Raw genomic sequence first — 19848 nt, 5'->3', positions numbered from 1 at the left:
CTATTTTAAAGTACAGTTTTCTGAAACATAGCAGAAGGACAAGGGTGACACTCAGGGGATGATTTAAAAGGGTTCCCAACTATTCCACAAGCAAAATCTATTTATAGCTAAGAATTAGAGCAATAGAAAGATCCTAACAAAAAGTTAAAAAGAAAAACACTAAAGGAATTGTAAGGGCCATAACTATTCTTTGTGGCAAATCAATAATAATACTTAACCTTGGCCAGTTTGCTTCATGGTTAGAGCATACGTCCTTGGATGGAAGGGTCTCAGATTTGATTCCCAGGCAAGGGCCCATACCTTAGTTGCAGATTCCCCAGCCCTGTTTGGGGTACATGTGGGAGGCATCGAGTCAATGTCTCTCTCCCACGTCAATGTTTCTCTCTCTCCTTTCCTCTCCTCTCCTATCCTCTCCTCTCCTCTTCTCTCCTTTCTTCTCGTCTCCTCTCCTCTCCTTTTCTTTCCTCTCCTTTCTCTCTCCCTTTTCTCCCTCCTTTCCACTTTCTCTAGAAATCAATGAAAAAAAATATCCTTGGGTGAGGATTAAAAAAAAAGAAGAAGAATACTTTACAAGATCTCTGGTGATGGATACAAGATCCCAAAATAGATTGTAAGAAACTAATTAAAGTTTTCAGGAAGTAGTAATTGTAAAAACAAACAAACAAAACTCAGCCTGTTATACAGAAACCTATGACTGTTCAACATTATGGCAGCCCCTGAACCAAGAACTCACATCAAAGTGCCAAAATCACAAGTACCCCTCAAAGCTTCCCACTCCCACCCCTATCCCCACCCACCACCACTTTTCTGAAGGTGTCCCTAACTTATGATCTGGACCAACTTGGCTGGCCAAACAACTTACCTTACAACCACATAAGTGAGTCAACAAAGAGATACAAGACTCACTGTCCTGATCATTGCTCTTACCAAGCTTACTCAGCAAAATGTGGTGTGTATTCTATACCCAGTAACCCATGTCATCAATGGCACTTCTTTTCCCCTTTTTAATTTGATCTTTAGTCCACTTCACCTTGTCAGGTAGATAGAAGCTTCATTTTTTCATTTATCCCATAAGCTAAATAGTAAAAATTAAGCCGGATCAAATCCAAGCTAATGGAGGAATAGACACTATCCAGAGAGAATCTGCCCTTAAGAGTGACTAAATTGTGTCACTTCACAATACAGAAACTATAATTAACTTTGGATCATCTCCATTGGGGAGAATGTGAAATTGTTTGGAAGTGCTCAGAAGACAGCTGGATCATGGTTAAGGATCATTTTTGCAATTAAATGTGTAAGGAGGTGAATATGTTATGGGACATGAGGAGATAACTCTGTCTTCAAATAAGACATTAATATAGTAAAGGGGAAAAATACATCTGAAAGCGGTCGTGTTTTTATTGATTTTGAAGAGAGGAATATCCATGTAAGAGAGAAATATCAGTCAGTTGTCTCCCACACACACCCTGACCAGGGGTGGAAACTGCAACCCATTTATGTGACCTGATGGGGAATTGAACCTGCCACTCTCCAACCAAATGAGCCACACCAGCCAGGACTGAAAGTGTTTTTTCTTTTTTTTCTAGAAGAAATGTGATTACTTATTTTTTTTAAAAGAGGAAAAATATAGGGGCTAATTCGGTGTCTGGAGATTTAATGCTTAAAAACAAAACTAAATTGCATAACTGTAATTATGGGTCCCCAGTTATCATAAGGCCAGATATATTCAGGGCCTAATACACACGTAATTAATGGAGGGAAAAACACCTCATAATCTGTCCTTGAGATTGGAGAAACAATCACCACCAACACTCATAACCAAGTGCTTTGGAACACAGAACCTTTGGCCTCCTCTGAGTAGAAGGGTCTGGCTTCCTGGGAAATCATCTCCTACATATGTGTGAACAGATATCCAAGCTCTGATTTCTCATGTTACACAAAATTGAGGGAAGAGACCACAAATGGGCCTACTGCCGATGCCAAGGGAATTCTAACTACCCCTTCATGTGGAGTGCTATTTCTGCACAATTCTTCCTCTGAGGAAGATTAGAAGTTCATTATAAATTCTTGTCTGGGAATAATATTCATGAAATGCCCCAGAGTTAGCTTATTAACTCTAGTCCTTAACACAGCATCATCAGATGCCTTGCTTTAGATGCCTCTTCTTGATTCCTACATAAAAAACAGATTGTTTTATCATTCAGCAGTCCTCCTCTCTTCATTCATGATACAGAAAGGATGTATTTGAATATGGAAATTAGGGTAATCACAAAGACATGACATAACCAAATTATAAAATTAGAAGAAGAAGAAAAAACACCTTTAGAAGAGGTAAAGTAGTCTGAAAACTTTCCAGGGCACTTCTGCTTCTTCAGATGCAGTGCAGTGGGAAGAGCACAAGCTTTGGAGCAAATGGTCCTGTGATTGACCCCCTCAACTCTGCCACTTACTATGTTAGGTAGCAGTAATGTTTCAAGATCTTGGAAGGTTTAAATTATGAATTCACATTAAACATTGAAATAACCTCATATGAGTGAATAAAATATAATCAAGTATGTGACATAACAATGCTAGTTGAAACTATAAAACCTGGAAAACAGGTAAAAGAGTATATAATACTTGGGAAACAATTGGCAAGTTGACGCAGTTTAGAAATAGAAGTTTGTGAGACTGCTGCAATATAAATAAAAGTTCTAAGCACATGACATGAACACAATATTCAAATGAAAAATGTTAAACTATTTGTTCCTTTCTGAATTGGAACCACAAATGGCACAGTTGTTGCAAAATAGAAGCTATAAATAGATAATGAGCTTTTGTCATCAGCCTTGTTTACTGGGAAATGAATGAAAATGTTAAAGAAAGCACTTTTGTTCCCAACTAGAATGCCAATTTACAAAATCCATTAAACTTTATTGCTGCTTTCAGGGAATTTCCAAATAGTACACATCTGCTTCTATTTCAAATGCATATTTGGGATCTCTTCACATGCTGGTCCTACCATGTCTTGCAAAGAATTACTAGTAAGTCAAACAAATAATCAATGTGTGTGTGTATGTGTGTGTGTTTTAATTCCTATTTTTTTTATTTTCCCCTTTTTTCACTTTCCTCTCAATTCTCTTAACTAATCAGGCCAGGGGAAGTAGGACTTCCTGAGGAATATTCCATATGAGCAATAAGTGCTGAATTTAGTATATTGTCAAATGGTACACTGAAATAAGTGAGATATATTACTAAGGTTCTATCTATCTATCTATCTATCTATCTATCTATCTATCTATCTATCTATCGGGGGGATATGCAAATTAGGCCAATATACCATAACAGGTCACGACCAGATAGGAGGAGGTTGCATGCACAGGTGAGGCCCAGAGCAGAGCGTAGATGGAGACAAAGACAGGGGGGCCGGCGAGCCACCATGCCCTGGCTTGGGCCGCACCGCCCCTCCCCCCCCCCCCAGACGTGGACAGGAGCAGGAGGACCGGCCCACAGCCTCCACAGCTGAGCACAGGCCCAGAAACGGTGGGACCACCTCCTGCGGAAGCAGCTCGGCTCTCTCCTGCCTCCCGCGCAATTGGCACGGGTCCTTCCCGGCTCCTGCGGAAGTGGCGCAGCTGCCTGCAGACTCCTGTGGAAGCAGTGGGGACCCTCCTGGCCGTGGCAGCAGCAGGTGGCCTACTGTACGCAGTATTGCGCGATGGACTATTAGTATTTAAAACAAGTGTCTAAACCAACATAGCTTGCACCCTCCTCCACTCAGGCAATTCTCCATCTGTAAGTACATGACCCTCCCACATTTTCATACTGAACTAGAAACCAAATGCCTTCCCCCCACCTTCCCCCCCATATTTTTACAGCCTTCTCTCTTTCCAGTTTTACTGTCATCACTCTAGGTTAGATAACAAATGATGATGATGATGATGCTAACTGATAATATCACAATAGTTCCTTTATTATTTTTTTGGGGGGTTTTTTTGCTTCCCATCTATCTCCAGTCCACTGTGTTCTACACATTGTACCACACCAGTCTTCCTGAAACATGAAAAATGATCTTACCACTCAGAACTAAAATTCATCAAGAGACATCTATAGTCTGTAAGGTAAAGTAAAAATTCCTTAGTCTGGTATTTAAAGTTTTCAAATCAAACTTCACAGTTCTATGTTCCATAAACATTCATTTCAAAATAAATAATGATCTTTTCTAAAACCTTTTATTCCAGGTATTAAATGTACTCCCTAACAATTCCTGGGCACGCATCTATTGAATTGAATACAGGGATGGGCAAAAGTAGGTTACATCTGTTATAAATAAATAATACAATAAATAATAAAAGAATTGTTTCACATACTAACAATTGTTAAAACCTACTTTTGCTTCTACTGTGTAATCACTAATCATAAAGAAAAACTAAATCTTGAGATATAACAAAATCTTACAGAATCTACTTTTCAGGTATGTGTTCCTATGACTTTGCCCAAGCAGTAGTTCACCACAGGAAAACAATCCTATATGAAAGGGTAATATGCAAATCAACGGAATGGCAGAATGACCAGTCACTAGGCTGCTCACTGACCACCAGGGGGCAGACGCTCAATGCAGGAGCTGTTCCCCCTGGTGGTCAGTGTGCTCTCACAAGGGTAGTGTCGCTAAGCCAGAAGCTGGGCTCTTGGCTGACAAGTGCAGCAGCAGCGGCAGGAGCCTCTCCTGCCTCCATGGCAGCGATAAGGATGTCCAACTGCCAGCTTAGGTCTGCTTCCTCTGGGCCTAACCCGTCAGTCAGATATCCCCAAGGGCTCCCAGACTGTGAGAGGGCATAGGCAGGGCTGAGGAACCCCCCAAGTGCACAAATTTAATGCACCAGGCCTCTAGTATCATATATTTACAAACATGAAAATCAAAACAGTAATTCATTGTCAACTGATTTTCAATTTCTAAGAGCAAATATGTTTTTCCCGTGAAGATGGGGACTTTGCCTTTTAATCCTCTACTCAATTCTCAATACTTAACATTGCCTGGCACCTAGTAGGTACGAAATAAATATTTTTTGAGTGAATATACTACAGTAGAATAGGACAGTTCACCAGTTCACACACAGCTTTGTTTTAATATTTATTGGTAGAAATAGATCTTCAAAGTATACTTTGTGTTTATATAAATTCTACATTCTCTTAAGGGTATTTTGTTTTATTTGGAGTTTTTGGCTTCCAAGTGAACTTAACATATTACCTATGCATTTGATTCTTTATAGACATTCTTTAGACTCTAAAATAAAATCTAAGAATCCATGCGCATTATGTACCTTACTTATTATAATCGAAGATTTTTGTACTTTCCAAAAAGTCACAAAAAGGCTGAACTCAAGTTAAATAACCTATATGTTCTAAAACGTCCATGTTCTAATAAAAAAACAAAAACAAAAAAATACTTGTTCAGTATTATATATTGTTTGCTGTCTAAGTCAGATTGTCAGAGACGCTTCATTAAATTATCTCTATTTTTAAATATCTTAATCCACTCTCTCCCAGAGATGATCTAGTAAATATTTAACATTGTGCCATAAGCAGTAATAGATGAAAAGCTTAAACCACCACCACACTGGTATCATTTAGATTAAATATTTTAACTTTAAAATTATATAGCTATATATACACATATGGTATGCTGCATATTAAATTAAACATTTCAATTAACTTAAATACATTTAGCAAACATTCAGCCAAACATTTTTTCATGAGAAGATATTGTCCTCAGAATAAAAAGGTAATGAAAGGCTTAGACACCAATGTCTGGACATAGTACTAAGACTATGGAATTTGAAGTTTCTATTGTACTATTAAGAAAATCTATTGTACTATTAAGAAAAAGAAAATCGATTTTTAACCCACTGAACTGTGCAGTGTATACAAAAGTGCATAGCATGACAAAATCACCAAAATAAAATCACTGTAAAGGTTATTTGGTTCTAGCAATATTAACTATTCTGTACTTTTGGATAATTTAACATTTACATTTTAAATTTTATATAAATGTTCTCTTTTTAACAAGTTAAAAAACCACACAAAAAATAGTTTAACTATAATAATGTTACTTTTCATCCTGGTTCATCACAAATAACAAAAGAATGCTTGAATACTCATCTCCACTGAAATACAGTATTTTAATAAAACCATTGTTTTATTAAACACTTCATCCATTGTATACTATACTGGACCCTAAGACAGGATGCCGACATACAGGACAAGTGCAATTTTCTGAGAGCCATCGGTCAATACAATGGATGTGAAATTCGTGCATGCAAGGTAATTGCCTGAGCTTGTTTCCAGTTACATAGTCACTGATACAAACACTACAGATTTTACCTAGTTCATTGTCAATACTGTTATGCTCATAGTTCCGGGTAGAAAGATTGTCAATCTGCTCTTTGGTTAAGCCATGTATGCGATCATCATCATCACTTTCATTTAGTAAAAAGAAGTGAGCAAGGCGAAGAATAGGTAGTGTTCCAGTTTCCACTAAGTTATTTGAATTCTGCAACAGTCTACCTCTTCTACTATCACTGTTCTGGTTATGAGGCTGAGTGGTCTCATCTTCACCACTCATTTCAGTGTTGTCTTCTTGGGCCCATCTGTCTTGAGAGGAATCTTCATGGTGCTGGCTGATGTCATTCACTAAGTTACTTAGTTCTGAATCCATCTCTGGTAAACGCTGGCCATTTCTCTGAATCTCTGACTCAGATTCGGCCTCCATTAGAGAACTTAGTTCTCCAAATCCAGTCATGATCTGCCTTAAAATTGACCGAAGAGCTAACGAGGATGGTTCAACAAGCTCATTCTCAGATATCCTACGAAGAGGAACTGTTATGGTACTAACATAGGTCCGAATACCTGACCGCTCTAAACGCGAAATAGTTCGGCGAAAGCCCCCGCTATTGCTTTCAATGGTGACTGCATTTTCTGCTAGCCCTACTCGAGATCGAGTTCTGTTTGCAATACTATCCCGATCTCGGTTCTCTCCAGGACGCATCCTTCTCACTTGAAGGTCCAGTGTGATTGTTGGATGTCGTGCAGCACTCGAGGATCTGTTAGATTCTTCTCCTTCTTCTACTGTTATTCTTGACACGAGTCTTGAGCTAGAGAATGGGGTATATGCTGTTCCTCTGTGTGCTCTATCTTGTTCTAAAAGGACACGAGTCATACCTCTCCTCCTAGAAGACCTTCTAATGTTTTGTTGTAAAGATCTACCTTCTCTTTGTGAATTATGATAAGCAGTGTCACTCTGTCTCTGAATTGGTGAACGGCTTCGACTACTGAAAGTAGACCGTAATCTTATTGGCTCTAATCTTTGGTTTGTATTCCTCACTGTCACATTAGTTCTAGCACCATTTTCCCAAACATGTGCTGCTCCAAATCGCTGCCCCTCCCTTTGTCTGAGTTCACTATCACCTGACTGGTTTGTGTGACTACTGAAATTAGCACGTGGAGCACTAGTTCTAGGCATGCTAACTAGTCTCCTAGTTCCATTTCTTAAACTTCCTGAGGTTGAGAAAAATCTTTCTACTGAATTCTGCCCTCTTGAGTCAAGCCTAGTTCTTGGAATGTTGGAACTACTACCACTGAAATTCACTGAGGTTTGGCTTCTTGTTCGCCTAGCCACAGGACTAGTTGATCTTTGCTGTCTATTTGTAGTATGATCACTGCTAATATCTGAAAGTGGAATGCCTATATTATCTTCACCATGAGTTTCAAATCCTCTATTCTCATGATTGATGTGGATTTCCAGACTAAACCGAAACTCTCCACTATTCGGATTTGTTCGACTCACAGCTCTCCAAGTTTGGTTCCCATTTTGTCCACTTCGAATTGCATTGCCTGTGCGACGAATGGTATTTAGCCATTCTAGTAGAAAATCTTCATCTGAACTTTCTCTAGGGACTGCTGAGTCTGAAAGCAAGCCAAATCAATTTAAGATCAATTCTTAAAATCTATCCTTAGATTTTTTTATTGAAAGTTTGCAAGATAAAGTTTTCATTAAATTATATTGAAGAACATTTGTGCATTTTAATAAAATATTGGCAAAAAACAACTTTGCAAAAGATATCCCATATAATAAAGAGGTAATATGCAAAGTGACCATCACTCCAACACACAAGATGGCCGCCCCCATGTGGTCAAAGATGGCCGCTCCCATGTGGACACAAGATGGCCACCACAAGATGGCCAGCAGGGGAGGGCAGTTAGGGGGACCAGGCCTGCAGGGAAGGAAGTTGGGGTGACCAGGCTAGCAGGGGAGAGCAGTTGTAGGCAATCAGGCCAGCAGAGAAGGGCAGTTGGGGGTGATCAAGTCTGCAGGGAGGGGCAGTTGGGGTGACCAGGCTGGCAGGGGAGGGCAGTTGTAGGCAACCAGGCCAGCAGGGGAGGACAGTTGTGGGCAACCAGGCTGGCAGGGTAGGACAGTTGGGAGGGACCGGGCCTGCAGGGGACCAGGCCTGCAGGAGAGGGCAGTTGCAGTGACCGGGCTGGCAGGGAAGAGCAGTTAGGGGTGACCAGGCCAGCAGGGTACGGCAGTTGGGAGGAGGGGGACCAGGTCTCTCAGAGAGGGCAGTTGCAGGGGACCGGGCCAGCAGGGGAGGGCAGTTGGCGGCAATCAGGCCAGCAGGGAAGGGCAGTTGGGGGGACTAGGCCTGCAGGGGAGGGCAGTTGGGGGCAAACAAGCCTGCAGAGGAGGGCAGTTGGGGGTGACCAGGCTGGCAGGGGAGAGAGGGGCAACCAGGCTGGCAGGGGACAGAGGGACGACCAGGCTGGCAGGGGAGGGCAATTGGGGGTAATCAGGCCAGCAGGGAAAGGCAGTTGGGTACAATCTGGCTGGCAGGGGAACAGTTAGGCATTGATCAGGCTGGCAAGGGAGTGGTTAGGTGGTGATCAGTCTGGCAAGCAGGTAAACAGTTGGGAGCCAGCAGTCCTGGATTGTGAGATGGATGTCCAACTGCCGATTTAGGCCCAATCCCACAGGAATCTCACAGGGATACTTGAGGGGTCCCAAATTGGAGAGGGTGCAGGCTGGGCTGAGGGACAGTACCCCACCCCCCCACCATATACCAGTTTCATGCACCAGGCCTGTAGTACACTATTTTAGCATATTAAAATATATTTATGTAAAATACTATTTATGCAAAGCTGTGAGGAAATCCTCACCCTTGCTTTCTATATGCCTGTTATAGGCAAAATATTAAGGCAAATGAAAAATATGCCTATACAAAAATTATACATCTATACTGGTTTATTCATATAGCAATATCACTATATAATGTGGAAATTTTATATATAATTCATCCTAAATTTGTGGAATCCTTTTGGTAAAGGTAACTCAATTGACATTTTTGCAACTAGATATTTTTGTAACCTTGGGAATTTATTTCCTATTTCTCAGGAATTGCAAAAAATGTACAGCTAAAGAAATCTGGCTTTCTGAATACAATGTTAGAACTATATTATGGAAAACTTTAGGATGTTAAGTTCTCTATAGCTGTATCAATAGCAGTATAAATGTCACAGTGGATAAAATAAGCTAGTATATATAAAATGAATAGTCAATACCTGGCCCTCACAAAGAATTCAATAAATGTTAGCCATTATACATAATACTAGAGGCCCGGTGTCTCCCTCAGCCCAGCCTGCACCCTCTCCAATCTGGGACATCCCTTTCACAATCCAGGATTGCTGTTTCCCACCTGCTCACCTGCCTGCCTTCCTGATTGCCACTAACCACTTCTGCCTGACAGCCTGATCACCCCTAACCACTCCCCTGCCACCCTGATTGATGCCTAACTGCTCCCCTGCCAGCCCGATTGCCCCTAACTGCCCTCCCCTGCCAGCCTCATTGCCCCTAACTGCTCTACCCTGCAGGTCTGGTCCCCCCCCACCCCCCCTGCAAGCCTGGTCACCCCTAACTGCCCTCTCCTGCAGGCCTGGTTCCCTCCCCTCGCCCCCGCAACTACCCTCCCCTGCAGGCCTGGTCCCCCCAACTTCCCTCCACTGCCAGCCTGGTCACCCCTAACTGCCCTCCCCTGCTGGCCATCTTGTGACAGCCATCTGTGTCCACATGGTGGCAGCCATCTTGTGTGTTGGAGTGACAGTCAATTTGCATTAACAGTTTTTCCCAAACTTTTGACATATGTGTACCCCTTCTATAATTTTCGTAACGCTGAGTACCCCTCGTACTCATGAAAACGTAGAATTAGGCGCAGCTAAGTACAGTGCAGTGCATATCCCCACCAAACTCCGGTGCAATGTGTACCCCCACCAAACTCTTCCTATACCCCTGCGAGTATGCGTACCACACTTTGGGAAACACTGAATAACAAAATACATTTTTGTTCATTTAAAACAAGCTCCATGAAGACTAAGGATTTTATTTTATTCACTGGTAAATTTCCAACCTCTATAACAGTATCTGATGCAAATGAGATTAGAAATTTATTTTATTGAAAGAATCAATTTTAGAAATTAATGTATTCCTGATAATCTTCTTTGATCTGATACTACTACTGTGGTAATAGCTTCAGTTTTCCTTATTTAACTAGTGGATTATACAAAGTGCAAAACTGAATGAAAGGCATACTAATACACATTAACTATATAGATTTTATTCTACTCAAAAATAGCTATTAAATGAGATTGCTTTGGTTTCATATCATTACTGCAATCTCTCATAAAAAGCTTTTTAAAATATACATATATTTTTTTATTTCAGAGAGACTAAGGGAGAGGAAGGGAGAGATATAGAAACATCAATGATGAGAGAGAACAGATCAGCTGCCTCCTGCACACTCCCTACTGGGGATTGAGTCCAAAACCTGGGCATGTGCCCTGACCAGGAATCAGTCAGTCACCTTCTGGTTCATGAGTCGATGCTCAACCACTGAGGCACACTGGCTGGCAAAACTTTTTTTAAATGTTGACTTAAGGTTGTTAATCAGCTGATGGTATAAAATAAACACCAACTTTAGCCATATTTTAAAGATATAAACTATTTTGTACGTGGTAAGTACATTTTCAATTAAAACAAAGGACCAGTATTACCAGTTGTACCAATATGGTAGTATAATTTACATGTCTAAATATAAAGTAGAAAAAGGGTTAATATCCAATTTCCATTTTAATTTGGAAAAAGACATAGTAAAATGCAAGTAAATATTACCTAAATGGTACTTCCTTCTTTAATTACTAGAATGTAGTGATAAGTGTGTGTGTCCAAGAGTTCACTATTTACCCAACAAAATCTATCCTACCTTTCTTTCATTGTAAATGCAGCGTAATAGTCAGGCTGGACTGCCTGGCAGTTAGGTGTGGCTATATGACTAAGTTCTCACCAATGGGATGGGAGTGGAAGTGATATATCTCACTTTCAAGCTGGTGCCTGCATCTCCCTCATGCCAGCTGGAACCTGGATATGACTGTGATTTAGCTTGATCATGCAAACAGTATCCTGGAGAAGCTGTGTCCAATAAAACTTTGTGTCCTAGTGGAGAGGTCCTATATCTATCCTATCCAATGCAGATACCACTAGGCACATGTGACTATTAAGCACTCGAATGGGGCTAACATGACTGTGGCACTGCATTTTTTATTTCATTAGTCACATGTAAACAATACAGTTGTAGAAACTTCTGATTGAATGGGTTCCATCCTGGGAGGATTTATGGAGCAAAGTTTGCCGACCTTCCCTGGCCTATTAACATGAAAGAGAAATAAACTTCTATTTTATTGAGCCATTACATTTTTTGGTTATTAATAATCTTTGCCCTAAATAATATAATGCTCTTGCATTACATATGAAACTACTAGTAATAAATACCTCTGGGGAAGGAAGTAGACCTGGTAAGAAGAACATTAAAGTTGGCTTTACTTTTAAACTTTATATACTTCTTATTTAGTTTGAATTCTTTTCACAAGAACTTTATTTTTTGTCACAACTTCTTATATTATGATTTAGTATTTGCTCAATAAAATGACAAAGCAAACATAAAAACAACAAAACAAGTAAAACAGGTTTCCTGATGCATTGCCCTACATAAAGTTTTAGAAGCTAGGTTTAGTTATATTATTTTAAATAAAGTTGTGTGTACATTCTAAGATTAAAAAGAACTATGCTGGTAATTAATTTAATTGCATACTATTTCATATATGTGATCTCCCCTGTAAGATATTTCTGTATTTATATTGCCTGTCCATATTACCTAATTACACACCCCTGTCCTATATTGCCTAATTATACTGCTTTGCATATAAATGCTATCTGAGCAGTACATCTAAACTGGAAAACATTAAAAAAAATGCTGTACAAGATCTAGTAAGTTCATTTCCGCAACTGCTCTAATCAGACACGTTCCTCACGGAGAGTCCACAGTACCTCTGGTATTTGTCCCGTTTCTAAAGTCAGGCCGAGATGCCGGTTGTTCCTTGACTCCATTTAACTGCTGTTGTAGTTCTTCTGATGTTATTTCCCCTAAAAACAATGAAAAATTGTTCACTGAAATGAAAAACTTTAAATTACAAAGTTTTATTGTAACTCATGAAGGGTAAGACTAATCTTTAGCTGTAGAAGACATTTTATTGTTTTCATGTTCTATACATTGAAGACAGTTAAAAATATTTAAATGTTGCAAATACACATCATTTTGGTTGGGTTTCATTAATTAATATTTTATTAAAATTAAGACTTTATTTTAATAATAAAGTACCTTCAGTTGATACACTTAATCTATAATTCCATGAATTTTCATCAAAGTTAAAAAGAAATTAAGGGAGTATTTATAGAGAAAATTTCTAATGTTTATTTACTTGAACTTCAATAGTTCATTACATGGGTCATCAATATACAATATGCAAATGTGCACTATATAAATATATACTATACAAGCATACAAATTTCAATGAGTTCATTTGTAAAATAAATTTATAAAAAATTTATAGACCACATTGGACTTTTTTGGTAGTTATTAAATCAGTTAAATTAATTATAATGCTTCAAATAAGTTACAATTGGGTTTTAACTACAGGAGTCCTCTTTATCCATAGGAGATTAGTTCCAAGACACCCAGTGGATGTCTGAAACTATGCATAATATCAAACCCTATATATACTATGTTTTTTCCTATATATACATATCTATGATAAAGTTTAATTTATAAATTAAGTACACCAACTATCATAATACAATTATAAAAATATACTATAATGAAGTGAATGGTTTTGGGCCATTACTAAGTAAAATAAGGGTTATTTGAACATAAATACCCCAATATCACCACAGTTGACCTAATAACAGAGACAGCTTCTAAGTGAGTAATGGATGGGTAATGTATGCAGGGTGATATGATAGACTAAGGGATGGTTTACATCCAGCGCAGGACAGCATAAGATTTCTTAATGGCCAAAACCAGTTTGGCTCAATGGATAGAGAGTCGGCTTGGGGACTGAAAGGTCCCGGGTTCGATTCCGGTCAAGGGCATGTACCTTGGTTGCCGGCATATCCCCAGTAGGGGGTGTGCAAGAGGCAGCTGATCAATGACTCTCTCTCACTGATGTTTCTAACTCTCTCTCTCTCTCCCTTCCTCTCTGTAAAAAATCAATAAAATATTTTTTTTAAAAAAGATTTCTTAATGGTACTCAGAATGGCATGAAATTTATTTTTTTTTAATATATATTTTATTGATTTTTTTACAGAGAGGAGGAGAGAGGGATAGAGAGCTAGAAACGTCAATGAGAGAGAAACATCGATCAGCTGCCTCTTGCACACCCCCTACTGGGGATGTACCCGCAACCAATGTACATGCCCTTGACCGGAATCAAACCTGGGACCTTTCAGTCCGCAGACCGACGCTCTACCGCTGAGCCAAACCGGCTTCAGCGAAATTTATTTCTTACCTTGGATAACTGAAACCTCGGAAAGAGAAACCATGGATAAGCAGGGGGGAGAGGGGACGGACACACAACTATTGTACAATAATTTTATAGAAATAGGACCACCTATGTAAATATTTGACACTATTATGTACATTAACCTGTCAGTTTGGCAGTTGTATAATGGTGCTCTATGTATAATATTCTTACCTATTTATAAAATACACAAGCCTATGATTTTCTATTTTGTTATATTAAAAAGTTCTTGCCAGTGTAGCTCAATTGTTTGAGGTATCCTCCTATATACAGAAAGATTGTGGGTTCAATTCCTGGTCAAGGCACATACCCAGTTGGACACATACAGAAGGCAACCAATCGATGTTCTCTCTTATATCGATGTTTCTCTCTCTCTCTCTCTCTCTCTCTCTCTCTCTCTCTCTCTCTCTCTCTCTCTCCCCACTCCTCCCTCCATCTCTCTCTCTCTTCCCCTCTCTCTAAAATCAATAAGCATATCCTCAAGTGAGGATTAAAAAAAAGTACAGGATATTTTGGAAGGAAGAAGAAGGGGGAAAAAAACTCTCCTTATTTCAAAATTCTTCTTTGATGATGAAAAAGGTGTTTCCTCTTTTACCATCTCTTACCCGGGGTGCCTAAAAGATTATGGTCTCTCATTAGCCGGTAATCTTCATCACTGAGTTCACTAATAAACTGATAATAAGCTTCCTCTCTGTGGAGACGCTCTTGTTGCCATCTTCTCTCATTTTCAGGATGATCATGGTCTTGAAATAAGGTTTCTTCACCACCATCATCTGATGTAGATCTAGACTGATTCATTCTGAGATTCCTGGCTTTCTGTTCAAACAAGATTATAAAATTCAAGGTATTAGTCACAGACTACACATGGCTTCATGTTTTTAACTTAGCTTTTTTAAACTCATTTAAAAATTTTGTCTCCTACTCAAGGATTTCATGTGCCAAATCTTACAGTGAGGAACTTACATATAAAATTAAAACCAGCTTCTAGGAATTAGAACACAATTGGACCTACTTCTTTGCCTAAAGCTATCATTTAAGTCAAATTGGCTTTGGTTTCACCACACATCTCATACCTGAATACCAAAGTGATTATCTCATTTTTTACCCTTTGACTCTCAAGTACAGTTGGTCTAAAAGCCTTCATTAATGTTTCAAATATCTGGGTTCTTCATGTTAACAAATTTTAAGCTTGAATCATACACATCCTTTATTTAATAAGCAAATGGCTATTAGAAATGTATTATTTACATTTATTTTGAGCAAGGGTATTCTTCCCAAAATAAAGCTCATAAATGTTAATATTAGAACCCCCACCCTCATCCAATTATACTTTTGTTGAGGTAAAAATAATTTAGCAGACTGTATTTATTGAATAGACCAGTGGTTCTCAACCTTTCTAATGCCACAACCCTCTAATACAGTTCCTCATGTTATGGTGACCCCCAACCATAAAATCATTTTAGTTGCTACTTCATAACTGTAATTTTGCTACTGTTAATGAATTGTAATGTAAAATCTGTTTTCCAATTGTCTTAGGCTCTACAGCAGCGGTTCTCAACCTGTGGGCCATTAGCAGGGTTGCCTAACTTAGAATAGACTTATAGTTGATGTCTCCTTAAGTCTAACAGGAAAAAATACCCAAGGCATGGCACTGAGGTTTGTTTAAGTGTGTCAAAGCATTTTGTGTCTCCCTATCCGAAACCTCATCCCTAAACCTGGAATGGTCTAGTCCCAGAGGTTTCTAGGCAAACACTATCTTTGGGATTATATTTAAATGTCATTCCTGAGCAGCTTAATTTTAAATCATTAGAATATCAAGGGGAAGAAATTGTTTGTTTCATAAATATTTTAGAATTTTTATTGATTTTTATAGAGAGGAGAGAGGGAGAGAGAGAAACATCAATGATGAGAGAGAATCACTGGTTGATTGGCTGCCTCCTGCACAACCCTCACTGGGGATGGAGCTCACAACCTGGGCAAGCGCCCTGACTGGGAATCAAACTTCTTGGTTCATGGGTCGACCACTGAGCAACTAAACACGAGCTGGGCCAAACAAATCTATTTAGTAAATCATTAAAGCAACAGTTGTCAACTAGGGGTACACATCAAACTCACACGAGAAAATTTTAAGAAACACAGATGCCCAGATCTTATCCCTAATCCTTGGTCAGAATTTTCCAGGGTAGGGCTAAGTCAATCTTTAAGAGCTAACTTGGGTGTTTCTGTGGATGAAATAAATCATTCCTTAACCACTTCTGGTATGTGATAACACATGACTTAATAGAGGCTGGACAATTAAATGACTATGTTGCCAATGAAGCAACAGTTGTGACTCTCAGTGTTTAATAAACCAACTACTTTATTTATTTATTTATATTTAACCTTCACCCGAGGATATTTTTCCATTGATTTTTAGAGAGAGTAGAAGGGAGAGGGGAAAACTGAGAGAAACATTGATGTGAGAAACATCGATTGGTTGCCTCCTGCCCAAACCCCTACCAGGCAGAGGCCGGGGAGGAGCATGCAGGACCCAATGACCAGAATCAAACCTTGGACCCAGGACTTCAGTTGCAGACGATGTTCTACCCACTGAGCCAACGCATCTAGGGTGCAAACTACTTTAAAGTGAAATCAGCCTACAGGTCTAAACTATTGTATGAGTAAACAAAATCCAATTCCATGCATAATCTAACATTAAATTACAATTCAAGGATTTTTTTTAGTCATTATTACATCATTTTTAAGGAAAGATCTAGGAGCACTATCCAACCAAATGCAAATTAACATTTTAAGACTCAAAAGAAATCTTAAGACTCAAGATTTCTTTTTATTTTCAGAATAATAGGACTAAGATCATCATTAGTAAAGAGCATATTTGGTATGTACATCAATAATATGATTTTTATGTTAAACAATTTAAGAATTTGAATCCTATCATAAAATCAAGCTATCCTGGATAGTATTCATAAACTTAAGAGCTTTTCCTCAAAGGTAATTTTCTTGTATAATCAACTATAACTAAATCAAAATGAATACCTTATTTTCCTTTCAACATGCTTTTAATATATGCAATGGTATCCATCTTTCAATGGTTTTTGTGTTTTTGAAGCTGCCCATCTGAAGCAATAAAAGATAGTTAAAGTATTTAATAATAAGTCGTCTCTTCGAAGGTTAGGAGCCGCGGGTAGTCCCCCACCCTGCTGCAAAATCAAAGCAAAATCTCCAGTGGATTTTGTTAGACGCTCACCTAGAAAATTAGATCCCCAAATAATTCGATTATGAAAAGATCCCCCAAGGCCTTTCCCTCGCCACAGAATCCAGGCCTTGCCTCCTACACTGTCTCTCTCCTGGGATCACAGCTCCCGGTCCCAGGCCTGCCTTCCTATCGCGTCCCCGTTCGGATGCTGCCAGGGTTAGGTGGCTCCAACTTACTTCTAAACCTGCACTTCTTGCCACCCCCGCCCGCCATACGGCTACTGGTTCCTTTTCTGGCGGTTGCAAGGGAGGCTCGCGCCGGGTGCGGGCTCCACGACAACAAACAGACCGGGCTCGAGCCCCATCAACCTCTTCCCGGCCACGAGGAACGCTCCCCTCAGCGCCCCGCTTCCCACGGAGGCGGGTGACAGACGGTGCAGCTGGTCCAATCACCAGCGAGGGCAGCTCCGCCCGAGAGAAACCAGCCAATCGGAGGAGAGATGAGGGCCGTCCAGCAGGGCCGGCTTTCTCAGGGCCTCCCGGAAGTGGCGGTGGGTCCCAGCGCGTCCTCCCGAGCTGACCCCCCCGGCTGCTGGGGCGCTCTGCCCCTGCCCGGAGGAGAGTCCGCGGCAGGTGGTTTTCCTTTCAGGCCCCGTCGGCTGTGACCGGGAGGCGACAGGGGCTTGCCCCGGGCGGCCGCCGCGCCCTCTGATCTCTACTGAAGCCGGTGCCGCGGCTCGGGATGGGTCTTTGGAGGGAGGGTGTGGAGGGGGAACTGCAGGCCCCAGCCGCCCTCCCCCACGGCCAGGTTCACCCCCTACGTGGACAGGAGGCGCTCGGGAGTGCTCCTGAGAACTGCGTCCGGCGCGATCCCGGAGGCCCGCCTGCCGCGTTCCGCACTCCAAGCCGCGCGTTCAGCATCGCGCTCGGCGTCCCTGGGCCTCCTCCCTGCGGGGGCCGAGCACCTGGCCGCTGGGCGCTCACGGCAGCCGCAGGGTCCCAGGAGCACCGCCCGCGTTCCATGCTCGGGAAGAACCAGCACCTACTCTGAGCTTTGGTGTTGCTAGTTTGCCGAGCCTGGCTATAGAGTGCTATCCAACAGTCTGTTCCTGTCTACCCAATGTCCGGGTACCCCATGACTAACCATCCAGGCTCTTCCTGCTCACAGGGACCTGGAAATGACAAATCCTAATCAATTCTGGAGTGCTTATATTTGTGCTTCTTCACTGTACCGCTAGGAGGGCACTGGGAAACCCCTCACACTCACATGTCTGATGTTATTTCTGAGATGAGACACTTAAACCCACCATTAGTTAAGCCCTTAACTAGGGCTCTCCCTCCTTATAAACTACATTCCTGACATCTTACTATCCACAAGATTTAATCATTGCACAATGCTCACCCTGCTGTTACTCATTTATTCATTCAGGGAATGAGGAGCTACTCTATCTCCATCATGATACTAAGCGCTTGGGTAACTGTCTTTAGCATGGATGAGCTACCAGTGTGGATAGACAAGTAAAAAAGAAGTCAGCGTATTCTTTTAGATATTAAAGTGGAAGTAAATATTGCAATCTACAAGGCCTTTCAGATATTTTTGCCGCATACCTCTACAGACTCTTGGCATCACAGGACAACCATCAGAGGAATTCCTAAGCAATGCCAAACCATATATATATATATATATATATATATATATATATATATATATATATATATATATATATATATATATTTTAACTTCCTTTACCTCCCAGGTTTCAGCTCAGAAATCTTTTTCAAGAGTTTTTTAAATTATACCGTTGAAGTGACACCCTCACCCCACCCTCGAGTCAAATCTCCACACATAAAACCAGGAAGATGTCCCTTTGTGTATAACTATTTTAGCACATTCATTCACTTAAGTGCTTATTGAGTGCCCTGTGTATTAGATACTAGTGATAACAGCAGAGAAAAAGACAATAAAGGTCCTTGCCCTCCTTTCCAATGGAAACAAAGCCACTGAGAAAGTACTTACAATGATTTTCTGTTAATTTATAAGTCTTCTCATGTAAGAGTCTAAATTCCTTGTTTTAAAAAATGATTTTATTCATTTTTATAGTCCCAGAACTTAGCATAGCACTTGGCACAACATTCTCCTCAGACTATTGCATGGATGAGCAGAGAAAAATGCAAACAAGATTAATGCATGTTAGTGCAATGACCTCAAAAATTGTGAGTACAAGTCAGAGGAAACCTCATAGACGTATACCAAACCCAAGCAGAAACAATGTTATATATCTATATGCGTTATATATCTATATAGTGAAATATTCCATTGAGTGCAAAAGTATTTTAAATATTAAACTGATAAAATGTATATATCCTAAGAGTCAAAATCCAATCAAATGATTTACCTGATGAGAAGCTTCAGATTTTTGTGAGTAGAAAGACAATATATATAACTTGAATCCAATACCTTGCTTCAGTTTTTGTAGCCAAGACAGAGTGACTAGAAAAGGAGAGTAGAAGTGATAGCTGGGCCGAAACCGGTTTGGCTCAGTGGATAGAGTGTCGGCCTGCGGACTGAAAGGTCCCAGGTTGGATTCCGGTCAAGGGCATGTACCTTGGTTGTGGGCACATCCCCAGTAGGGGGTGTGCAAGAGGCAGCTGGCCGATGTTTCTCTCTCGTCGACGTTTCTAGCTCTCTATCTCTCTCTCCTACTCTCTGTAAAA

At 40.4% G+C, this 19848-nt stretch overlaps 1 protein-coding gene across 3 annotated transcripts; it reads right to left on the bottom strand.

Moving 5' to 3' along the window:
* Positions 1 to 3971: 3971 nt before the first annotated feature.
* Positions 3972 to 17950, bottom strand: RNF6 (ring finger protein 6). 3 transcript variants are annotated; one of them, XM_084879641.1, is made up of 4 exons: positions 17503 to 17950; positions 14544 to 14754; positions 12410 to 12505; positions 3972 to 7941 (listed from the first exon to the last, which is right to left on the bottom strand). In XM_084879641.1, the coding sequence occupies exons 2-4, from the start codon at positions 14734 to 14736 to the stop codon at positions 6188 to 6190; spliced, it is 2043 nt and encodes a 680-aa protein (XP_084735767.1). In that variant the 5' UTR covers positions 14737 to 14754; positions 17503 to 17950; the 3' UTR covers positions 3972 to 6187. The 3 variants fall into 3 exon arrangements, with proteins under 3 accessions (XP_084735767.1, XP_084735766.1, XP_084735765.1); XM_084879640.1 differs by having other exon boundaries at positions 17186 to 17508; XM_084879639.1 differs by having other exon boundaries at positions 3973 to 7941; positions 17371 to 17549.
* Between the last annotated feature and the right edge of the window lie 1898 nt (positions 17951 to 19848).

This window comes from Pipistrellus hanaki, assembly GCF_964339955.1.
Source record: "Pipistrellus hanaki genome assembly, chromosome: 3".
Taxonomy (NCBI): Eukaryota; Metazoa; Chordata; class Mammalia; order Chiroptera; family Vespertilionidae; genus Pipistrellus; species Pipistrellus hanaki.
Note: the sequence above shows the minus strand (reverse complement) of the source record. Positions and strands in the feature narration are given on the sequence as shown.